The 24,618-nt window shown below is 41.0% G+C and overlaps 1 protein-coding gene across 1 annotated transcript in view; it reads right to left on the bottom strand.

Annotated features, from left to right (window-relative positions):
* Positions 1–24,618, bottom strand: part of LOC148118756 (contactin-associated protein like 5-1-like) — a 918,003-nt gene that overhangs the window by 371,595 nt on the left and 521,790 nt on the right. Inside the window, exons 9-10 of the mRNA XM_087899418.1 lie at positions 23,529–23,678; positions 19,526–19,697 (exon numbers count right to left, since the gene is read on the bottom strand). Of these exons, the coding sequence (XP_087755544.1) occupies positions 19,526–19,697; positions 23,529–23,678 (322 nt within the window). The remainder of the gene's footprint in view (positions 1–19,525; positions 19,698–23,528; positions 23,679–24,618) is intronic.

The following is a 24,618-nucleotide window of genomic DNA, read 5'->3' as shown; positions in this document are numbered from 1 at the left end:
CCTAACCCTTCCTGTCTCCTCTGTGGCACATGCCCCTACTGCCTCTCTCATTCACCAAACCCTTTTACTTTGGAACCCAAACAGTGGCTGGAATCTGTTTCCAGTTCAGCATCGCCATTATTAGAAATACTGACTGAGGTTGACATAAAAGCTGCAGCTGTTGGTTTCCCAGGGTCTTTGGAGTTAGAGAAGATAGATTCAACTTCTTTTTACCTTTTCCCATTATCTCTTATGTAAAACAAAGTCGCTGTCTTTTTCATGTGTTCAATTCCACACTCATTAAAGTAGACTTAGTAACTCTGCAGCAAGAATTATTCTAACATATCAATGAAAGGATCCTTAAGACAGTACCACTATGTCAAGAAAACTAAGACTCAGATCTCCAGACACTTGGGGACTGAAGATCTTAGAAGTCCAGCAGGCAACTGGGATCCTCCAAACGAACAATTCAAATGCACAAGTTCTACAACATTGGGAGGATAAACGTGTTGAGCAAAGAGTAGAAAACAGAAACATCTGCTTCACAGAGCAAGGAATGGGGGTGCCAGTGTCTACCTAAGTCTTCCAAGTCCCTTCTGTGCAGCCTTTGCGCCCACAGTGAAAGCTGAGGATTCTTGATGCTTATGATGATTTATGAAACTCACAGCAGTATTGTGAGAAACACGCTGAGAAGCAGTTTCACCTAGAGAAAGGCTTCATGGCTGTGTTAGTCACATCCCCTGTGGCCATTACAAACCACTTGACACGTACTGATAAAAGAGGATGAGTTTGTTTTGGTTCAGCTTGAGGGAACAGTCCACAATAGCTGGGGAGGCACAGCAACAGATTAAACGAGACGTCATAACAACATCCGCAGTCAGGGAGGAGAGAGATACTGCTGGTAGATACTTTCTCCTTCTTTTTCTCTCCAGGACCCACTCCACATATAGGTGCTTCACATATCTAGGACAGTCCTTCCTTAATCAGCTCAATCTCAGAAGTCCTTATAGACATGCTCATATGCTTGCTTTCTATGAGTCTAGATGCTACCATATTAAAAATCAATATTAACAATTACAGTGATCAGATGTATTTCTGAAATTTTAAGCTGTTTCCAATGATTGAAGAGGCAGCCTTCAACTACAAATTGGCATCCAGTGTGGGGCTTCATGAAAAAGCCTGATGAATACTATGTGCCTGTAAGCTAAAGATGAATGTCCCAATGTTACAAAAAACTTTCGGTGACTGTCCAGAGAGCAAGATATCTCTGTCAATTCTAGGGTTTTGGAAGTTGCTTACAATGCACTTATTGTTTCCTTAGGTAATATTATATTGTTATAGAATCTTTGATGGAATTTTAAAAAGATAATTATAATTATAAAAGATAGATTAAATATGAAATTTTAGACTCACAAAGATAAGATAGATGATAGAGTGTTTTCCTTAATTTGTCAAATGTAAATGGACTAAATATTGTAACTTTAATTCTTGCTTGATAGCTGTTTGGTTGTATGTAATCTTGCTATATTAATGTTTAAACCTTCCTTTTTATTTAGACAGAAAAGGGGAGGTGATGTGAGATTCCCCTCTGTATGCTGCGAATATGTTTTATTACTATTGGTTAATAAAGAAACTGCTTTGGACCTAGGGCAGTACGGAATAGAGCAAGGTGGAAATTCCAAGCAGAGATAGAGGAGAAAAGACGGTGGAATCAGGGAGATGCTATGTACCTACCAAAGGAGACAGATGAGCCAAAACCTTACCAGTAAACCATGAACCTTATGCCAATACAGAAAATAATAAAAATGGGTTAGTTTAAGATAAAAGAGTTAGTTAATAAGAAGCCTGAGCCAAGGCCAAACTGTTTTATTTAATAGAGTTTTTCTGTGATTATTTCAGGTCTGGATGACTGGAAATGAATAAGCAGCCTCTGACTACAAATGACTTCCCCTCTTACAGTTCATAAGTATTTGAGATATAAGCCTGTATAACAAAACACACACACACACACACACACACACACACAGAGAGAGAGAGAGAGAGAGAGAGAGAGAGAGAGAGGTAGAGAGAGATAGAGACAGAGACAGAGACTGAGAGAGAAATAGAAATGGGGGGAATCCTTCAGCAAAGGAATTCATTTAACTTTTCTTATTTCTCAAACTTATTTGAACAGAGAAACAAATTTCTATAGAATGTGGTTAACATCAGGCAAGTTGGGTGTCTGGCTCCTTATTGTGTAGTAAAAAAAATTTTGGTTGAGCCAATGTTATGATGTGCCCAATATACAGATGTGTTTTGTATACACAATATACAATATTTTTGTGTATACTCACACAATATTTTTAAAAGGCACACAAACCTCCTAGGATGTTAGATACCGTGCAAATGCAGACTTCATTCTAGATAACTGAATCTGAATGTCTATGATTCTAGGGTACCAAATTCTACATTTTAAAAAGATTTCCTAACCCTCTGGATTTTGAAGCTAGTAGTCAAAGAATAAGGACCAAATTGATGATTACTTTATTGTAGCATTAAAGATGTAGTAGGTTACTGCCTAAAATCTGTCATGAAAAAAATTCATTTATGCTTGTACAAAAACACAGGTAAGAAACTTGGGCGATGATTCAGTAAGCAAAATATAGCATGATGATCTCCAGTATCCTTCTAAAAATAAGCCGAGTGTCACATGAGCCACCCATGACGAGGACTAGAAGAGAGAGATAGGTAGAGCCTGGGCTTTCTGGCCATCTAATCTACAAAATTCAGATCATTACACAGGGTCTAAGTGGGAGACTCTGTCTTGAAAAGGTAAGAGTCATACGGAAAGACTTATGTCAACGTCTGGATCACTCACACACACACACACACACACACACACACACACACACACACCACCTATAGTCATATAGTCAGCAAATTTTTATGGAGACCACATAAATGACATTTATCTTGGAGCTCATCATATGAAAAGACTAACAACTCCTAAGCCCTAAAATTCACCGTAAGTGGATTTGCAGGATCACCAAGTACCAGGAGTATAATCTGCGCAAACAATTCTCACAAAAGGTTAGTGTGGGGTATAAGATTCTCAGCTCACAAGATGATTTTGCAAATTATAAATTTTACTGCTGCCCAATATTTTTACTAGGTTGGACAATATATGTGTCCCTCACATCTTTATGAAATAGCAAAATATTGACAAGCCTCTAAATTAGACCTGGGATCAGAATAAGGATAGTTAATGCATTTCTAAGTTTGATGTCAATTAAAACTTAAATTTGTTAAAATTGAATACATTTTAAAAAATGAGTTAGTTTCTGGCTTCGATAACCTTAGTTCAAGTTCATAAGTATCACTAATGACTGCATCCATTTCAACATAAAGTGGAACACTTATCATAAAAACATTCCTATGAGTATTGTAGCCTATACCCATAATACTTGAATCTTTAAAGCTAATATTATAGTTCAGCCCTAACAATTACATGTGCTATGTATTAGTTGCTTCCCCAGTTGCTGTGATAAAACATCTGATCAAGGTTATGTCAGGAAAAGTTTAGCTGACTTACAGCTCAGGGGGATGGATTCTATCATGGCAGGGAAGACATGACAACAGGCAGGGAGTTTCTGACTGCAGAAACAGATCAGCTTGGCAGAGTGCAGCCACAGGAAACATAACGTGAACAGGAAATGGGCTTTACTATCAAACATCAAGGGCCACCCCAGTGGTCCATTTTCTCCACTTGGTCTTTTCTTCCTAAATATCAACGACCTTCACAAACAGGTGGGGATCCAATGCTTAAGCACAAGAGACATTAGGGACAGTTTCCATTAAAACCACAACAGTGGAGCTATTCTGATCCACTTTGCCTTCCTGAGTAAGGAACACAGAGGTGTATGACTAATCCTTTCCTACTATTTCCAGTTTGATATTTTTACCTGAGAATGGTCTGCCATTACTTCAGACATCCATTATGAGCAAGTTCATTGTTTAGATCCTCATGTCCCATTATGTCCAGACATCTGCTTTTCCTTATTCATTCCTCAGCTTATCAGCCTTTGTCATGCGACTCATCCTTCCCTTGGCAACGCTGTCATTGTTCCAGACACAGCATAACTTTGCATAGACACTATCCTGTACCTTTCAAAAGCGTCACAAAGACCCCTTCAGTGTGTTGCTTAACTTTCAAGGAGAAACTTTTTTTTTTTTTTTTAGATTTCAAAGGTTCTCAAGAGCCTGTTAAATTTCTAATGAAAATATTTATTCTCTATATAACTTGGAAAAGCCATTTAACACCTGTCAGTGTCAGCTCTCCCCCTTGTAAAATGAAAAGAGTTTATGTTTATGCTCCAGTATAGAGCTCCAGAGGTTTGAGCCAGGTAATTAGGAGAGAATAGACTCTGGCACGGAGCCTGCTTTATTTTACAATATTTGTGACCCTACTTAGAAAGAAGATAAGGGAAAACTTCAAAGCAGAAAAAAAAAACGCATCTCTTATATTTTTCATCATGATTTTTACATCTTTTAAAATGGCATTTTCAGGACGAGGGATGTGGATTCATCAGTTACATGCTTGTTATGCGATCATAAGGAGCTGAGTTTGGGTCCCCAAAACTCATGTAAATGTCGGACATGGTGGCATTTTTCTGTAATGTTAACACTGAGGAAGAAACAGGAGGATCCCTGGAGTTTGCTGGTAAGATACAGTAGCCAAACCAGTAAGCTCTGAATGATTTTGGTAAGAAACCTTGTCACAAAAGAATAAAAAGAGCAACTGAGGAAGAAACAGCATTGCCATTGGGTCTACACATACATACACATGCATGTATACCTGTGCATGTGCACACATATACATACATACATTCAGGGAGAGAGGGAAAGAGAGAGAGAGAGAGAGAGGGAGGGAGGGAGGGAGGGAGGGAGGGAGAGAGAGAACAGACGTTAGGCCGTATTTGGCAGAAGTCAACCACATCTTTCCAGACCTGAAAATGGTGGCACTTGACATAGCCAATAAATAAATAAACGAAAGAGTGCTGTTTAAGACATCGGCAGGCATTTTTGATAAACATGAGGAAAAAGTAAAAGTTCACACTGTATATGATTATGCTGTTGCTGTTTGGGGCTCATGAGGAATCCTTATTCTTCAGTAATTTCACTATCAGTCAAGAGCTGACATGGACACAAACCTGTTGCACCCTTTCCTACCAGGCAAAGACAGCCAGCATCACAGTTGCCACCCTGGTCTCCAAGCTGCGTGGCTTCCTAGGGCATTCTGCCCATGTTTCACTATGGGAGGAGGACACTCACACCCTATAGCAGCCCCACAGAAGTTTGCCTGTTTCTTCTCTCTTGAGCAGTCTTCTCTCTACACTCCTCTTCCGGAGCAGACCTGCTACATTTTTTTTCTTAGAGCACCAGACTGTAATAAAGATATTGTGCTAGTATGCTTCCTTCCACTGTATTATTTATAGATTACATCGCTGTGGCTTGCTTGTTTAATTTTATGATCGCCTTGCTAAACAAAAATACTCTCTCTCTAGTGGTTACAGAAGGAGCACTTAACACCACGAGAATAATGACAGCCGGCACCGGCGGTGCTCTTAGGAGGCCTTCTTACTTTTCAAATCGAGCAATAGCTGGCACTCACCATGTGGGAAAATTTCAAGATGAGAAAGAGGTGAAGGGCTGATTTCCTAACTCTTAGTTGGCATGTCATTACTTAATTGTGTTGAGTGTGTATTTCTGGAAAGTGCATCACGGAGTCTGGATCGAGCTGTGAGAATGTACCACTCTCTAAACTCCACTTCCTGTGATACTGCCATGCTGCAGATCTTGGGGAGCTTTTTGCTAGCATCGAAAACCTCAGTGGTGTGTGTTATTTCCTGACTATCCGTGCAAATCTCCACCAACTGGCTCTCATCCCTCTCCCAGCTGGAAGGGTTTTAGGTGGATATTTTTCAAATTCCTTCTCCCTCTTGAGTAATTACTGTAGTCAAAACCAAAGCATGCTGTTTACTTGTTTAAGCTTCATGTGTCGTTCATCCCCAATTGCTGAGAGCAAACACTGGTAAAGTCTGAACTCTTCAAGTTATGGCTCACTGCAAAGAACCTGCTAGCAGTATAATGTATCTTTTGACATCAAGAACTCTCTCCCAGAAAGCAAAATCTAAGTACTGATTACAGTAAAGGAAATCTAGTCAAACAAGAGAAGAGCTGTGTGAATTATTGGGGTCAGCGGCAAGTGGGGCCAGGGTGCAGCTTTAGCTCTTTCTGACAGTACTGGGACCAGCTCTAAGAGCCTCGCACATGCTAGGCAAGCACTCTACAGTAGCCAAAGTGGTAAACTCCAGGTTCAGTGAGGGACTCTGCCTCAAAACACAAGGTGGAGAGAGGCTGGAGAAGACAGCATGTGAGAGTAGCTGGCCTTCAGGACACTCACATAGGAACACGTGCCACATAGATACCAACACATACAACTAAAACCAGCTCTATTTGTATTAAAGTAACAAATGCACATTTAGCAAAGTGGGAGCATGGCTTAGGGATGTATTGTGTTGAAGAGAATCATTCTCTTCTAATTTATTTCTACATATAAAGCATGTTCTCATAATTTAAGATAACATTATCTAGAAATTTCATACTATAAATTCACCATGCTTGGATAAGTAAGTAGGACTTTTTTTGGTGTGCGTGTGCATGTGTGTATGTGTGACTGTACATATGTGGGAGGGGGCTGGAGGACAACCTTGGTGCATGTGCACATGTGTATGCATGACTGTACATATGTGGGAGGGGCTGGAGGACAACCTTGGTGCATGTGCACATGTGTATGCATGACTGTACATACGTGGGAGGGGCTGGAGGACAACCTTGGCTGTCATCCCTCGGGATACTCTCCATCTTTTTTGAGACACAGTCTCTCAGTTGTACCCAGAATTCAGCAGTCTAACTAGGCAGCTTGGAGAATCAGCCTCAGAGGTCCATCTTCCAGCTTCCCTGAGCCTGAATCTCACGGATGTCACCACACTTGGCTTTTTTAAATGGGCCCTGAAACTTGAACTGAGAACTCATGCTTGTACTGGAAAGCACTTTGCTGACTGAGCTTCTTTCCATCTCCATTCATGGAAGTTTGCACGCGGGCAGCGTTTTGTTTGGAGCCTCTTCCTTCGTGTCATTATTTAATTCTGCTGATGGGTTTTACAGGAAAACACACCATGAGCTCTACCTAGAGCTCGGAGAAAGTGCTGCCAGCTCCTGACATTTGACTTCCTTCAGTTCTGAGATGCGGTAGCTGTGGGGTAATTATTTTACATCAGGGACAACAGCAGTCATGTGTGCCACTCTCCTTCCTACTTGTTCAAACCATCGAGGTCTCATCCTTCCTCCACCAGGACGCGAGTCTTCATACACAAACAACGGGGTTTCAGCTCAGCATGAGTAAGCCCGCTAGTTGGAGTGACCAGGGAAGGGTTTAGGGAGCAGGCAGAAAAGGAAGTAGGGAGCGGGCATGGGATCTCTACATATACTCAGAATGTGAGAAAACATAACATCATAGCTATTTGTCACACTGAGGTGACCAGGTACCTGCCAAGTGCAACTTATGAAAGAATACTTTGGCTCACTGTTTGAGGGTCCAGTCCACCATGACGGGGAATGCATGGCAGCAGGTGTCTGAGGAGCGGTGACATTGGATGTAACATCAGCAAGATGAATGAATGTTCATGTTTCAGCCACCACTGCCTCACTCACTGACCCAAGCCTGCAGGATGGTGCTACTCACATTCAGAATGGGTCTTCCCTCCTGAATTACCTCAGTCTTGAAACTCACTTGAAGATTTGCCAAAGGCTATTCTGTTAGGGATTTTTAGATTCTAGCAAGTTGACAATGATTAGAAGACACAGGAGATTACCATTTAACTCAAATCTCAATTAGAAAGTTCCTAAGAAAGGAGAATAGAACTCTGTGCTCCAGCCCTTCAGACTCCCACCAAACAGAAACGCACTAAGAGCACAGAGCAGATCCTCCACCAGAGCTGAATAACCTCTCAGAAGTTTACTGATAGTTATTGACTGACTTCTGAATAACTATTTCTACAGAGTTAGAGACACCCATATTTGAACTTCCAGACACTGATATATACCAGTTTTATTTCAGAGTGTTTTTTGTTTTTGTTTTTGCATTTTGGTTTCTCAAGACAGGATTTCTCTGTGTAACAGCACTAACTGTCCATGAACTAGCTCTGTAGACCAGTTTGGCTTTGAACTCACAGAAATCCTCCTCCCTTTGACTGCCAAATGCTGGGACTAAAGGCGTGTGCCACTACCACCCAGTTCAGACTGTCTTCTAATGCTTCAATGTGTCTACATCAAGTTGCCTGTCCAGTTTGAGAACTTAGAATTATTTCCTTAGTTATTTAGTCAGATTCTGTTTCTTAACCAAGCTTGTGTCTCGTGCCTTTGATTCTACAATTTTGTAGGTTAAGGCAGAAGGATTATTATGAATTCAATTCCAGGTCTACCTCAACAAGGGAGTTATATTAGGGTCAGTCTGGACTATATAGTGACATCTTATCTCCAAGGAAGAGTAAGAAGGGGGGAAAGGAAAAAAAAGAGGAGAAGAATGTTGAAGAGTAGGAAGAGAAGAAAAGGAAGAAGAAGAAATAATAATAATAATCAGTATCTTTAACACCTTTAACAGAGGTTTCTGAAGACAGAGATCGTCATCCACTGACTGTGTTGAGCACTCTCCTACCTTCTCAATTATCACCAAGACACCTGGCTGCTGAGATGTGCCAAACACTACACATTAATGAAGGCATGTTCCATTTTAGTGAAATCAGAACTCATATACCCAAAGGCACCAGCCAGCCATCGCAGAAGTCAGAGCATACACTAGTATAAGAGACACCCTTCCTTGTTTCTCTCTGTACTGCACAAAAGAAAATGAACCTGGCAAACAAATATGTAGAAAAGGAAGATTTGACAGACCACAGAGCAATATTAACAGAGTATGAGCCATCTCTCAGCAAGTAAGAACCATATGTGAGTCAGAACTCAGTGTCACACTGTGAGTGACGGTATCATGTACATTCATACATAACAGCTAACTGAGATTTTGGAGTTCTTTTTGTGTGTGAACACCAGGGGCAAATGTGTGTGTGTGAGAGTGTGTATGTGAGTGTTTGTGTGTATGTGTGTGCACATGCATACATGTGCACATACATGCCTAATGCATATGTCTTTGAGTGCATATGAAGACAAATGGACAATCTCAAATGTCATTCTTTAGGTTGCAGCCACCTTACTTTGGGTTTTAGTCTTTAAACTGAAATATGTCCTATTACACCTGGACCCTGAGACAGTGTCTCTATCTCCCCTGGATAATACTTGAGCATCTACTAACATGTCCAGCATTTTTACATGAATATGAGGACTGAAACCTCAAATCCTCATGTTTGGAAATTGAACATGTTACCAAATGAGCCATTTCCCCATCTCCTGTAATTCTAATAAGATTATTTGGTAAAATCTTTATAAACCTAGAGTTCCTTAAAATCCATTTTGGTTTTGTTAGTCAAGTTAAAGATTGTCTCCTTCTTGACTGTTTTAGTAAAAATCTGTCTTTCAGAATACGCAAAAGCACTCAGACTTATGTGAGTGTGAGTGTGTGTGTGTGTGTGTGTGTGTGTGTGTGTGTGTGTGTGTGTATTTAAACTATGAAGTCAGTGGCATTCTGGATATGGTAGACATTCTATGAACTACAGAGCTAGGAGATCCAAAAGCTCTAACTTAATCTCCTTTCTCTCAAATCAGTATCTGCTTTTGGTTAGCTATTCCTCCACATTTCTCAGTGATGAAGTGTTATCCGCTTAGTCTATAAAATTTTCTAATACTAGGGTAGAGGCCTTTGCAGGAGCCTCAGGAAATCTTGTTGAAGGACTGCTCTCAACGTGAGGGTAAATCTCTGGGGAAAATTTAAAACCTATATGTTTCTCAAATAAAAACATTAATTGCTTGTCCAGAAGACATGCCATATACATTATATGTGTAGGTTATACATGTATATATAGGTTATATACACAGTACTGTCTCTGCTGCAGGTGTCAGGGTTTTAAACATGACATGCTGCTGGCCATTGAGCCCAATCTATTGCTGTCTCTCTTGCTTTTGAACCAAAAGAACTTTCTATTTCTTGTTCTCAATAAACCCTTGCCCAAACTCCAAGAGTCATAAAAAAATAATGCTATCTGCATTTTGGTTTTTAACACCTTCTAATTATAGGAAGTATGTATTATCCCTCTGGAAACTGACAGCTGTCTAAACAAGTGTAAAATGGATGGCTGTGTGCAAACTTGGGCCAAAATGCAAATAGCAAAGGCTTTACCCACCTCCTCAATATCTAGAGTTTGATTCTGCTGTAAGGTAAATTGGTGTATGTTAATATCAGTTTCTCTATCCAACAAGTAGAGAGACAAGCACTTCCTTTAGGCATCTGAAAGTCTAAAGTGATGATGACCACACATAAGCAACAATGATACCCAAGCAGATGGATCCAGTTAGGATTCAGAAGCCTTTATCATTATAAGAACTTGGAATGAGACTCAGAGGGTAGAGTGCTTGACGAGAGTTCTTGAAGCCCTGGGTTTGCTCTGGCGCTACCCAGTCTAGGCTTGGTGGCACACAGTATTATCTGAGCACCTGGGAGGTGGAGACAGAAGGATGAGTACTAGAAAGTCATCCTTGGCTGTATGGAGGGTTAGAAGTTAGCCTGGGCTATAGGAGACTGTCTAAAATTCAATTAATTGTATAAAATTATTAAAGAGCTCATGTCTCAGATAAATGAACAAGGTCTTATTTGTGCCCTGTAAACTTCTTATGGGAAATCTTAATTCAAAACAAAAATGGTTCAATTTATAAATTTATTTTTCATAGCTGTAGTAGAAAGGCACCTTTTTAGGAAGCCAAATCAATTTTCTCGTCAACTCAAATTATGCTTTTTTTCTTTTTTCTTTTTATTGAACTCTACATTTTTCTCTGCTCTCCTCCCTACCTCTCCCCTCCCCTTCAACCCTCTCCCAAGGTCCCTATGCTCCCAATTTACTCAGGAGATCTTGTCTTTTTCTACTTCCCATGTAGATTAGATCTATGTATGTCTCTCTTAGGGTCCTCAATGTTGTCTAGGTTCTCTGGGATTGCGATTTGTGGGCTGGTTTTCCTTGCTTTACATTTAAAAACCACTTATGAGTGAGTATGTGTGATAATTGTTTTTCTGTATCTGGGTTACCTCACTCACAATGATGTATTCTAGCTCCATCCATTTTCTTGCAAAATTCAAGATGTTTTTTTTCTGCTGTGTAGTACTCCATTGTGTAAATGTACCACATTTTCCTTATCCATTCTTCAGCTGAAGGGCATTTAGGTTGTTTCCCGTTTCTGGCAATAACAAACTATGCTGCTCTGAACATAGTTGAGCACATGTCTTTGTGGCACGATTGAGCATCCTTTGGATATATACCCAAAAGTGGTATTGCTGGGTCCTGAGGAAGGTTGTTTTTTAATTTACTGAGAAATCACCACACTGACATCCAAAGGGGTTGTACCAGCTTGCATTCCCACCAGCAATACAGAAGTGTTCCCTTTACCCCACAACCTCTCCAGCATAAGTTGTCATCAGTGTTTTTGATCTTGGCCATTCTTACAGGTGTAAGATGGAATCTCAGAATTGTTTTGACTTGTATTTCTCTGATGACTAAGGATGTTGAACCTTTTCTTAAGTGTCTTTCAGCCATTTTAGATTCCTCTGTTGAGAGTTCTCTGTTTAGGTCTGTATTACAGTTTTTTAATTGGATTAGTTTTTCTTTTGATAACCAGTTTTTTGAGCTCTTTGTACATTTTGGAGGTTAGACCTCTGTCTGATGTGGGGTTAGTGAAGGTCTTTTCCCTTTCTATAGGCTGTCATTTTGTCTAATTGACTGTGTCCTTTGCTTTTCAGAAGCTTTTCAATTTCTAGTGGTCCCATTTATTAATCGTTTCTCTCAGTGTCTATGCTGCTGGGGTTATATTTAGGAAGTGGTCTTCTGTGCCAATGCATTCAAGTGTACTTCCCATTTTCTCTTCTATAAGGTTTAGTTTACTGGCTTTATGTTGAGGTCTTTGATCCTTTTGGACCTGAGTTTTGTGCATGGTGATAGATATGGGTCTATTTTTATTTCTCTACATGTTGATATTCAGTTATGCCAGTACCACTTGTTAAATATGCTTTCTTTTTTCCATTTGACCAACTCAAAATATTAAGCCACTTTTCCTTCTAATTATATCTGCAAATGATACTGACAATGGCAGTCAGTGCTTCCTTTGGGACCAGCACTTTCCCTTTCTAGTACAAAGCATGTACATCAACAGAGATAAGGAACAAACTGAATGTTACATTGGTTGTACAGCAGGGAGCCTCTTTAACGTGATAAACAGATGAGGAGCCCTTATCAGGATGTCAGATGAAGTCTCATGGAGGTATTGACTTTGGGAAGAGATCAATAACACAGAGGAATCTTTTGTCTTCTAATTATCAATTTAGAAATGTTTCTGCCTCGTAGAAGTGACTTGATGTAAAATTGTCTTTTTTTTTTTCATGTTTCCTTCTAGCCTGAAAGCTTGGCTCCTGTGTTTCAGAAGCTGCATTTCTTAGTATTACTCAGGAAGGCAAGGCAGGCTGCTCTTGACAGCAGACTTCTCAGTGCTCTCAGAATATCTACTTTGCACCTGACTTGTCAAACAATAGACAAACTCTTATGGTAATTCACTGGGCCATTGTTATATCATTGTTTTAAGCACTAGTGTTTCAGCTTGTCAGTCAGTGAGGGAAGCTTCTTACAGCAGCCTTATGGGAAAGCACCAAGGTGCTGCCCCAGTGTGACTGGCTGTTTGTATTCTCTATGAAGAAAAGCACCCAGTGTGTACCTTAGTTTCTTTCCCCACTGCTGTGACAAAATATCTGACAGGAAGGAAGTGAAGGGCAGAAGGGTTGTTTCTGGTGTGCAGTTCTAGGAGATTCAAACTACAGCGGTGGGAAAACATGGTGACAACAGAAAGCAGCTGGCCATGTTGTCTCCATAGGAGGGAAGCTAAATGCAACAGGACTAGGTTCTGCTGTCAATCATCATGTCCAGCCCCACAGATCCTCTTTCTCCAATAAGGCTCCCTCTTCTAATAGTCCCCCCAACCTTTCCAAACAGTATCCCCAACTAGGATCCAAATGTTCAAACACATGCACCTATGGAGGACATTTTACATTCAAGCCACAGTAGTGACCTTCCTTTGCCCAAGAGGAAAGTGACACTTTATCAACAAATTGATCAACTTTCCTCTTAAGATCAAGTGACAGAGAGATCAGGCTGATAAGAGGGTACAGATGCCCTCCTTCAGGGAAACTTATGGCAATGAAAGCCAGGTTCATATTCCTTACAAGTCCTACTGCTTCACTCATGTCTAAAGAAGTTTGAGACGGCGTGAGAGCCCCCTTTTGAAGAACAGAAGAGGATTCGGTGGATTTTTTTTCTGCTGAGTTCTAGATGGACTGCCCATACTGAAGTCGGTCAGTGTCTACCTCCATGCAACAGTCCTTACAGGCTAATTATGAAGTTCCTCCCTTCTGGAACCATCCCCAAGAATTAGGTAAAACCAAAGACTTGGACTGGAAACCTTAGTTCTCAGTATGATCCTCACAAGGCTGTGACCATCAGTAGCATGAACAGTAACCTCTGTTCTTGTTGTGTGTGCACATGTGTGGTTGAAGGTGCATGTGCACTTGTGTGTGGTGCATGTGGAGGACAGAGATCAATGGCATTGGTATTCCTCAATCACTCAAGACACCATTTCTATTTTGAGGCCGGTTTCCTCACTGAGTCTGCAACCCTTTGATTCAGGGAAACTGCCTGGCCAGAGAACCCCTGGGATTCCCTGTCTCTGGCTCTCTATGCTGGGCCTATAAGTACACTGTTCTGACTGACTTTTAAGTGAGTTCTGGTTTATAAATCCAAACCCTCATGCCTTGGCACCAAGCACTTTGCCAACCGAATGTCTTTCTAGCCCCGACAGTGTGTGATTTCTGAGCCAACATGGAAACCCATCGCTTTCTGCTTCACAACCTTGCCATGTTAGAGGATGGAGTACCGTGGAGAAACAGACCCATGTTTTCCAAGCAGATTTGTTGATGCATAGCCTGTTTCTGCTAAATCTTGCTTGACTCTATTGCCTTGGGAAGGTTACTTAGTATCTTTGCATCTCAAACTCATTATTAGAAAATGTAGTTAATGATAAACACTACCGTTAGAATTACATACACATACACATACACACACACATATGCACACTTTTCCTGACTCATAACAAGTATTATTTAAAGCTAAGCTATTCACTTGTCTCTTAGTCAGATTGCAGACTTTTTTGTGATTCTCCAAGTCCCTCTAGTCTTGCTTCCCACTCATTTCTAGGCACTGTTATTGCCAGTTGCAGCTTTCTGATCATGCAAACAAGTGCTCAGCACCTCCTGTACTCTCAGCCCTACACTGTGCTTTCCATAACAAGTGCCTGGGCTGTGCTCCTTGATCTCTCCAGACCCAGCCCACTCCTCAGCTTCCTCCTTCCTTAGTGGCACCTTCCTCTACATGCTCTGGTCACCCAAGTCCTTTCTCTTTTTTTGAATTTTAGCAACAGGCCCTGTACACTTCCATAAACTCTGCAATTGGCAAACACTGGGGTTGAGTCTGGCTCCCATGACTACTAAACATGTGACCTTGACCCAACAGTTGGTGAGATTCTCTGGGCATTGGCAACAACCCCATGGATCTCAAATGTGTGTTTCTCTAAGAATCACCAGAATTTCTTAAAATTGCAGGCATGTCCCTGTACATGTTCTGAGTTAACTAAGTCCTTTAAATTTTTTTTAAACTGTAGGTATGTATTAATGTAGAACTGTGCATGAGAGTGCAGGCACACATGGAGAACAGAAGAGGAAGTCAGATCTCCTTTTGCTGGAGGCACAAGTGGTTTTGAGACACCAACATAGGTGCTGGGAATCAAAAGTGATGCTCTCCCAAAACAGCCAGCTGCAGCTGCAGAACTATGTCCTAGTCTAGAAAGTTTACTTCTAACAAGTTGCACTGCGCACTGTGATATTGTGCCTTGGTCTCACTTGAAGAACCACTTTGGGCCTTTTAGGACTGTGGAGAGAGTCAAAGGAAATAATATTTAAAGATTGCTTATTCAGGAATTACTGCATAAACCACAACCTTTCCTTTTCGCCCATGAAACAGGGCAAAAATGGATTTAAAAAGAAACTGCAGAGATGCTCTCATTCTGATTTTGGCCTCATATCACGCATGAAGGGAGAATGCCATATTGTAGCATTTCTCACTTAGAGAGAAGAGTTCAGATTGTGTGGGCATTGTCCTTTCCATGGCTCTCCTGGCACCTGACATAAAGGCTTTCAGTTTTAGATATGAGCTCAGACATATGTATTACCCGGCAAAGCAATCTTTTTATACTAGCGACTGTTTTTACAACACACACCCACACATAGGGTGGGATGTATCAAGAATCTGTTTGTGGAGGTTATCCAACATAATGTTTTCTCTTCCTCTGTGCTTGTGGCTCCGCATGCTCAAGCTGAGAAGCTGAGAATCTTGACCAAAGAGCAAGACACATGCTTTTCTTAACAGAAAATGTAATAGGAGAGAAAGAACCAGATATGGAGGGAAAACTGTTTAACGACATATTCGGCAGCAGGAAACTGAATACACTGTCTTGTGTGTGATCCACCCAGTGGGAAAAGCATTTTCAAAGGGAATAGAAGAAAATCTCCTTAGAATACAGTGTCAGAGACCAGGGCAGCAGTCTTCTTCTGTAATTGATTTTGCACCCTCCATGTAATTTCTGTTTCTGTATGTTTGGGACTGGGACTGAATAATATCCAAAAACTTCCTTTAATTGTGCTGTTTTATGAGGGTACTGCACAGAAAATGGGACTTTTGACATCCAAAATTTTCCTGGCATTCTAGAAAACTGAATAAAAATCAGTGTCAGTTTCTGAGCATTTTATATATATATATATGTGTGTGTGTGTGTGTGTGTGTATGTGTGTATATATATAATATATAGAGAGATAGATAGAGATAGAGATACACATATATATGTATATACATGTATATATATATATAGATAGATAGTGTGTGTGTGTGTGTGTGTGTGTGTGTGTGTGTATGACGCATACATGCCTGAGCACCAGTGTGGCGGCAGGAGGTGGGTGTCAGGCACCCTCCTCTATCATTCTCCACTTTACTCTTTTGATTCGGGTTCCGTTCTTGAGCATGGAACTTACAGCAATTGGGTTGTTTTTGCGGTTGCCTTTTCTAACCAGGTGGGCCACCAACAAGCCCCAGCAACCTTCCAGCTCTACTCCTCACAGCACTAGGATTACAGTGATGTTACAGCTCGTTTCATAGGTGCTGGGACCTGAACTCAATACACAGGCTTGTGAATCAAGGACTCTTAGCTAATGAGACATCTCTCTAGCCACAAAATGATGCTTCAAAGGCTGATTTTGAACAATTCAGAAAAAGCAGAAGCTACCAGTTTTCCAGCACCATCTCAAAGGACTTGTAAGAGTCTGCCAGAGGAGCCTCTTAAGATTTTGGAAAATATGAGCCTCTTTTCTTGAAGACTGCCATGACCTTCCCATATCTGATTTCCCTAAAATGATCATAACCACAGCATTTAAATATGTAAGAGACACAGTTTGGAAAAAGGAAATAAAATCCCAGGTGTGTAGGTGGGTCCCCATTTACTGTGAAGGAAGAAAAGCCCATAGAAGGCAAGGAGAGTGGCCTTAGTATCAGAGGTCCAAGAAGAAGAGATACTCAATGCTGCTTGGAGCACTGGGTGGGAAACCACAGCCTGAGTCCTTCCCCGCCTCTGCCACCCTTGCAGCAACTTCATGCCAGCTGGCTAACAAGCTCACATTGGTTCACACATGAACAACAGCAACTTCATCCCAGCTGGCTAACACGCTCACACTGGTTAGCACGTGAATAACAGCAACTTCATCCCAGCTGGCTAACACGCTCACTTGGGTTAGCACGTGAACAATGGAACACTGGAGAAGTTTCTCATGGACCTGAGCTTCACTGTGTCAGCTGGCTAGGAACATCCAGAGGCCCCTGTGTCTGTTTCCCCAAACAATGAGGCTTTTAGCTCCTTGCCTGACCTCTGACCTCTGGCCGCTTTATTTTAAACATCTATTATTGCTCCTGGTTCACATGTGTATGCACTTTTTCTTGACATTTATCTTTATCACAAAAAGGAAAAGGAAACACAAAACTCGGGAAACACCTGCCTTTGTAGCCCTTCTCTTCCTCCTCCCCCTCATCACAGGTATAGAGCAAGTGTAAATTACATCAGTAAAAGACCAAACAAAGCTTTGGCCGCAGTCTTCCTTTTTGTTAGAGGAAGTGACTGCGAATCAACAGAAACATACCCTTTACCCATTAAGCAAAACACATTCCTCATTATACAATTAACCAAAACACAATTGTATGTAATATAATTACTCAAGACTACAATTACACAGAAGTAATGGCACAGGGTAGATGGCAATGACTTTCAAATAATCAAAAATAATGAGAGCTTCCTTGATTGTATATTAAGGTATCAAAGAGATCCCAACTGACAAATGTCCTGTATTGATCTGTAGTACAGAAAATACTGCACCAACTGATGGATTTGGAAGTTTCTCCCTTGCCGGGAATAAAGACTTGGGGTGGTAGCCATTCCCTGTAATAGCTTTGGTTTGGGGATTTCTAAATTAGCACATTTTAATGAAGCACACATTTTATTATCCACTTTCACAGTTGGTAAAATGAAAAAAAAAAGCACAAAGATCAAAAGGTCTATGTGAAAACAAAACAAAAAAAAGAAGTCAGTATGGTGTGTAGGTGATCGCATGTGAAATGGTATTTATTATTAGAAATGTGTTCTATGCTTCATCTAACTTTAGCAGTCATTTCCAGAATCAGCAGAGACCATGTTCTCTATGGCTGATTTCCCATGTTCCCCAGTGTCAACACCTGGCGCTCTTCATTGTTTCTCCTCTGCACTGGGACACTCACTCCCGAACTCTCTTAACTCTGCCCTATGTTTTTTTAATGCATGGCTCTAGCCACCAAATCTGATGTGTTCCTTCTTAGTTCTCACACAGAGCATAGAACCAAATTCTTCAAATACAAAGGCCCTCTTTGTGATGATTCCAAGCCCACACCCCAGCCTTCAGGAAACCATGTATGCTGCCTTCATGACCTACGAGCTGAACTGCAGCCACGGAACACAAGACAAGGCATCGGTTACGTGCTACTCAGGAAATAAATTTTAACAAGGAAATTATCATATGCTATTAGTTATAAAATGCATCCCAGTACTAGAGATTCTAAATGCAAAATCAAAACATTTTGAATTGATAACATTTGTGAGCCATATATTTTCCACACAGTTCTGTGGCACCATTTCCTACCATCTTTTGCCTACTGTCACCTTTGCCAAGCACGATCTTGCCTTATCCTTTAAGATGTGATTCAATCACCTTCAAAAACTTCCTCAGTCTCATTCCTTATTGTCACAATGGGATCAACTTACTGGAATCATGTGTACTTACTGGTGACAATGTTTCCAAAATAGATATATTTGAATTTACAGCAACAACTAGTTAATGTAGCCAAGAACTTCTAACACTTAATCTCATCTCCCTACCGGCTCATTGATATCTCAAGGGATTAAGCAGAATTCAAAGAATGGGGCAGGTAGGTGCTACAGTAGGAATATGGCCCAATTCTGCTTAAATATAACATCTATTGTCTTTGGTTTTCTGACTTCAAATCTAGAAATTTCCCACGAAGAGAAGTCAAATTTCAGGAGAGATGTAACTGAAAACTTACTGTCATGCTAGATCTCTGGGTTACAAAAGAAAAGAACTGATTCTCACTGGCCTACTGTCTGGTCTCTTTTGAGCTAAGGAAACCGTGGGTGGGGTTGGTGGCAGTTAGGTCCAGCCATCCTAAACTGAGGACATCCTTGTTGAGCACAGCCAAACCCTTAGCAGTAGATTTCCTAATGCTTTATGCCATAGGAAGGATCCCCAGAGCAGGTGAAGAATGAAATAGTTTAGGGGAGAAGTAATTCCTCCCTCTTTCATGCTTTACTCTTAACTTCAAAGTAATCAAATGTTGTTTATGCATAAAATTTTAATCCTTTCACAAATTTGTATTTTGATTTAATTTGCATATCCCATTTACTGCAAGTCAACACGAAGAGAGACTCAACTAATTTAAACTGTTTTTCTCTGGGCCCGAAATCCTTTCAGAAATATTTTCTATTAGGCTACTCAATTATGTCTAATGTGGTTAATGTCAGTGGATTAGAATTTTTCTTAAAGAAACTCATATTTAGAACAGGAGAACGGGAAGGGGTGGGAGAACAGAGGAGACAAGACAATAATTACCTGTCTTTGATGCTACACAGATCAATGTGTAAATCACTAAAATTCCCCAGGGAACCTTGCTGAACTGAAATGAGGTCCTTGGGCTGGTTATCAATAAAGATGAGCCTCATGCAGCCTTGGAAAGCCTTAATGGGATTTAAGCATTGGGAATCGGAGAGATTGTCGGGGCACCCTGTGGGACAGAGAGAAAAGACGAAGAACACTGAAATGATCTGTCATTGCTTTGGCAACCTATTGATGGAAGATCTTGAGCTCTAATTATCTGAGCACTTTTTTATTCTCAGCAGGGGACACTTTTGTTGTAAATCCAGGCTCAGAAGGAGGGGCAGAAATGATGCAAAAAGTGTATTCAGTCACTATAAAGGAAAAAGTGGCCAAAGGGGATATCATTGGTATAACTTTTACCTTAACTCTACCCGTGTGTGTGTGTGTGTGTGTGTGTGTGTGTGCGTGTGATGTGTGCCTACAGATGCATTGTTTCATGGGGGCATCTATAGAAGGCAGAGGTTGATATCAGTATGTCTTACCACTTTCCCTTAACTCTTTTAGATAAGATCTCTCTGTGAACCAAAGTCTCCCCAATTTACCTAGACTTTGGTCATGAGCCCCAGGGATCTGTGTTCACTCTTCTCTTTGCTTTTTGTAACACTGTCTCTTCACTCAACCTGGATTATCTGGGTCATCAGTGAGCCTCAGGAGCCTGTTTATCTCAGCACTGGAATTCAAGGTATGCCATGCCATGCCCAGTATTTTATAGATACTGAGAATCCAAACTTAGAATCTCATGCTTACTTGGCAAGCATTTTACTAATTGAGTCTTACACACACACACACACACACACACACACACACACACACACACAGAGCTTTCTTTTCTGCTGGAAACCTATTTGTCTTTCTTTTGAATGACATCCTTCACATATTGTTCACATATTGTAAGTGCTTGGAAATGTTGGTTCTGTCTCAAAACATACATCTAAATTCACAGTGCAATTCTGAATTACACTTTCTTTCTAAGGAAATCATGCTCTGCTAAGGATGGCAGTAAAGTAATTGTCTGGCTAATTGTGGAGCATTAACAGGCTTAGTTCACGAGAAAGGTACTCTCAGAAGTCAAGCAGGAGTTTTGACATGCTGTGCAAAGCAAAACCAGACATTAAGAGAACTGCCTGCTTAAGTGCGCATAGGTATAGACTGTAACAGCACATGCAGAAGGTTAACCCCACACATCTTAATGAGTGTTCTATAGAGATAAAAACACTTTGCCCTGTTTAGCATCACCTGCAGCCAGGACAATGTACTCCCGGTTAAGACAGGTGAAGACCAAGCAGGTAGACAAGCATGTGTGCTCTTACAAACTCCATCTCAGTGGTTTAAAAAGGTTCAGAGCATATGGGAATGGAGCCTGAAAATACAGCAATAAGCCATACATACTGGGGAATTATTTCAGCCATCGCTAATAGACAAGTCACTGCAGGGCTGAAGCCCAGCAGCTGGTTACCAGCTCACAGGCACACTATAAAATGAAGAGACGCTACAACTTCTAATTGAAGCTGTAGAGAGAATTTATGGAAGTTGACTATTATTGCCGAAGCTCGTTTTTCACCTTCCTTAAGTTTACAGTCTGTGTGTGAGGGTTTGTTTAAACACTGCTCAAATCATAGATAAATCTTCACATTCTAAGTATAGCACCCCTGGAAAAACACCCAAAATTTAGCACTATTCTAGCAAGGGGAGGGGAGTCATTTTGCCTCTGTGATATTTTAGATGATTACTGCAACATGATTATTCAAAGCCATTTTGCCTGCAAATAAATTCCTGACCATCATTCTCTCTCCTTTGCTAAAATATAGTATGTGATTCAGAATCCACAGCTTATGGTTGAGACCACAGCTCTGCATTTGTTCCATGCATTTGCTTTCACTAGGGGGCTACAGTGAATGCAGATTTGAATCTTCTCCACACATATGCTATCTCTATAGTCATCTACAGATTATTATGATTTTCTTAACCTTTGAGTGACAATGTATATGAGTATGGGTGTGCAAATGCCACATCCCATGCACGGAGATTACAGGACAACCACAGGAGTTGATACTTTCTAATTGTCTGAGGATGGGTCTTTGGTTTGCCACTGTGTACATCAGGTTCACTGGCATGAGCTGCCTGAAGATTGCAGACATGCTACAGAGGCTGGCTTTCCAAGGGCTCCAAACATTGAAACACAGGTCCTTATGCTTACACAGCCAGTCCTTTATGACTGAACTATCTTGACATCCTACCAACTGTTTTATTTTCACAAACAGCAGTCTTGTTATATTTTATATGAAAATAATATCACTTAAACATGCATGCCACTGCTGTGAATGTAGTGGTGATTGTAAGTGAAGGACAGTGGAACTTCCTCATATTAAAATCCAACCTCATTACTCTTGTTCCACATTGCTTCCTTCCAAGAAGACCCTACATGTGAATTCTGTACTTATGCAAAGACCCTTTTATGTTTCAAGCCTTGCATGTTTTTCCTTGGGAAGAAAGGGATGATTTGTAAATTTTGGAGCTAAGAGACTACAGGGGTTTTGGTGTAGCTCAGTGTAGAATGCATGATTAGATTTGGGAGACCCCAGATGTAATTTATTGCTATTATTATTATTATTATTATTATTATTATTATTATTATTGAAAAGAGAGCATGTGCATCCATGCATGTATGAAAGTCAGAGGACAGCTTTATGAAGCCAATTCTCTTCTTCCACTCCAGTTTCTAAGGATAGAACTCAAGTCCTCAGGTTTGACTAACAAGGGCCTTTGCCTAGGGAGACCTCCTGCCATTTCTTCAGTAAATGCTATTTTTCAATGCTTATCTTCAGCTACCTAGTGAAAAAGAGCTGTCAGGTCTAGGGCAGGGTGATTTCATGCTCCCTTCAACAAGATCCCAACCAGTGTGTGTCAGTCTCTCAGCTGTGTTGGGGTAAGCGTGGGGGAGAGTTAGAGTTGGGTGTGGATGTGGTGCTGTGTGGAGAGCATGCCTGAGGTTTGGGTGTGAATCTGCGCATGGAGACCAGTGCCTTTTACACGCGGAGTAAGCCCTCCAGCACCAAACGTCACTGAACCTGTGTACTGCTCTTGCTTCTATCTCCCAGCAATTCTGAAATGGTTCCTTGTGTTCTAGGAAAGTGAGTATAAGCACTGTATTTAAGAGCTTGACGTCAGAGAGCTGTGAGGACTAAGTGTCCTTTAGATGTGGCTTCTGTAAACAAACCACTGCTACAGAAATAGGCACTTCCTCTTTTAATAAAAGATATACATTTAAAATACTCAAGAGAGCATTGTATGTATTGTATGAGAGAACAAATAAAAATTGAAAAAATAATCAACATAGGTGTATCTATACAAATGTTACGATGCCACGTAAGCTTTGGCCACCCAAGTTTATTTAGTTTGTGTCTCTGAAAGTAGTGCAAGGGGTTTAGCAAACGTTAGGAAAAACAGCCATGGTTCCCCTTCTGGAGCCCATAGCTCCTATCCACTTTTCTTTGTCTACTTCCATGACTGTGGGTGAACTCCAAGGTCTGGGAAACGGGAGATAAGGCTCACAAAGAAGAGAGTCAGTGTCTGAACTAGATGACTGAGCAGGCCGCTGGTGCCTCCCTCTTGAGTTTTCCCTCTTGCAGGTACTTTCTGACTCTCAGCTCCTTTTCTCTCGGTTTTCAGCTGACGTTTTCCTTCCAGTGTGACCACGGAGCTTGGCATGGCTATAAGAACTCTTTTGTTGACTTATGTAACCCAGCTCTTGTAACCCCAGTTCTTTCTGTCCTCAGCACCGCTCTAGATCAGTTTACGTTTGCACAGTTTCTTGAGGTTTTCGTTTCTCACTTTTTGTTGCTTGTGTGCATGCATGTATGCATGCAGTGCTGTGGGGAGGACTGCCTAATTAACACAGCACACGGTGGCATAATTCCCCTGTCATTTTATTTGAAGTCTCAAAAGCTAGGGAATTTACCTCCAAAGTAGTAACTGTTTCCAGAATAAATGCGCAGCTGGGAGGTGTCTGAAGCCGGGGAAGCGGCATCGTGATCCAGTGTGAGAGTGATGCGGTTTCTCCTGGCATTGACGCTGACAGAATGCCACAGGCCATCATTCAAGTCACTGCCTGCAAAAGAAACAGGGAGGGGTATTTCATGAGGGTCATCTCTCTCTTCTAACGTTACAACTTAGTCTTTTTCCCTAAGCAGTTTCTGACAGTTTTGACTGAGAAACAAAGGGGACAGACCGAAATATGTGGGGCATCTGTGCTAAACAAAGTCATGCCATATATTAATTAAGATTAAGTGATTAGTGACTGAAGAGGAAAACGCAATCCTTCAAAATGAGACCTGCAATGATATCCCCGGAAACAATTGTTTTAAGAGATGGTTTCAAGAATCAAAACCAGGACTTAGCATAACCGATGCATGCCCTCTACCACTGGGCTGCACTGGTCCTGATAAATTATTTAATTATTCATGTTCATTGCCTTCATTTCTTTTCCTGTTGCTGTGATAAAATACCCAGAAAAAATTAATTCAAGTGAGACAGGGCTTATTTCATCTCACAGTTCAAGGACACAGTCCGCAGTGGCAGGGAAGTCAAACAGCAGGAACTTGACATTACACAATTAGGAAACAGAGAAGGATGAAAACAGGCTGCTGCTCAGCTTGCTTTCTCCACTGTGCACAGCCCAGGATCAGATCCCCAGTTTAGGGAATGGTCCTTCCCTCCATTAAGATGGGTCTTCACACACCAACTACTATAATCAAGGGAGTCCCTCACACATATTCTCAGTATAACCCTAGTTTCTGTAATCCATCTTGAGTGTGCCTAAAGGCTTGCTCCTGGTTGAATCTAAATCCCATCAAGGTGACGACTAACATTAAGCACCACAACTATACCAGGGCAGTTGGATTTAAGATTATCATATGCTTTTAGCAATCCTCTTCAATATACTACTAGCCTTCCCCATGGCCCATACTGTCTCACTCTCCACACGATTGCTTCTACTTTCATGTAAGATTGCTGAAGTGGACAAGGGCAGCCCCACTGCAAGGCAGATC

The sequence above is a fragment of the Myodes glareolus genome, chromosome 20, assembly GCF_982192425.1.
Source record: "Myodes glareolus chromosome 20, mMyoGla1.1, whole genome shotgun sequence".
NCBI lineage: Eukaryota > Metazoa > Chordata > Mammalia > Rodentia > Cricetidae > Myodes > Myodes glareolus.
The sequence above is the reverse complement of the archived record's forward strand: the minus strand, read 5'-3'. Positions and strand labels throughout refer to the sequence as shown.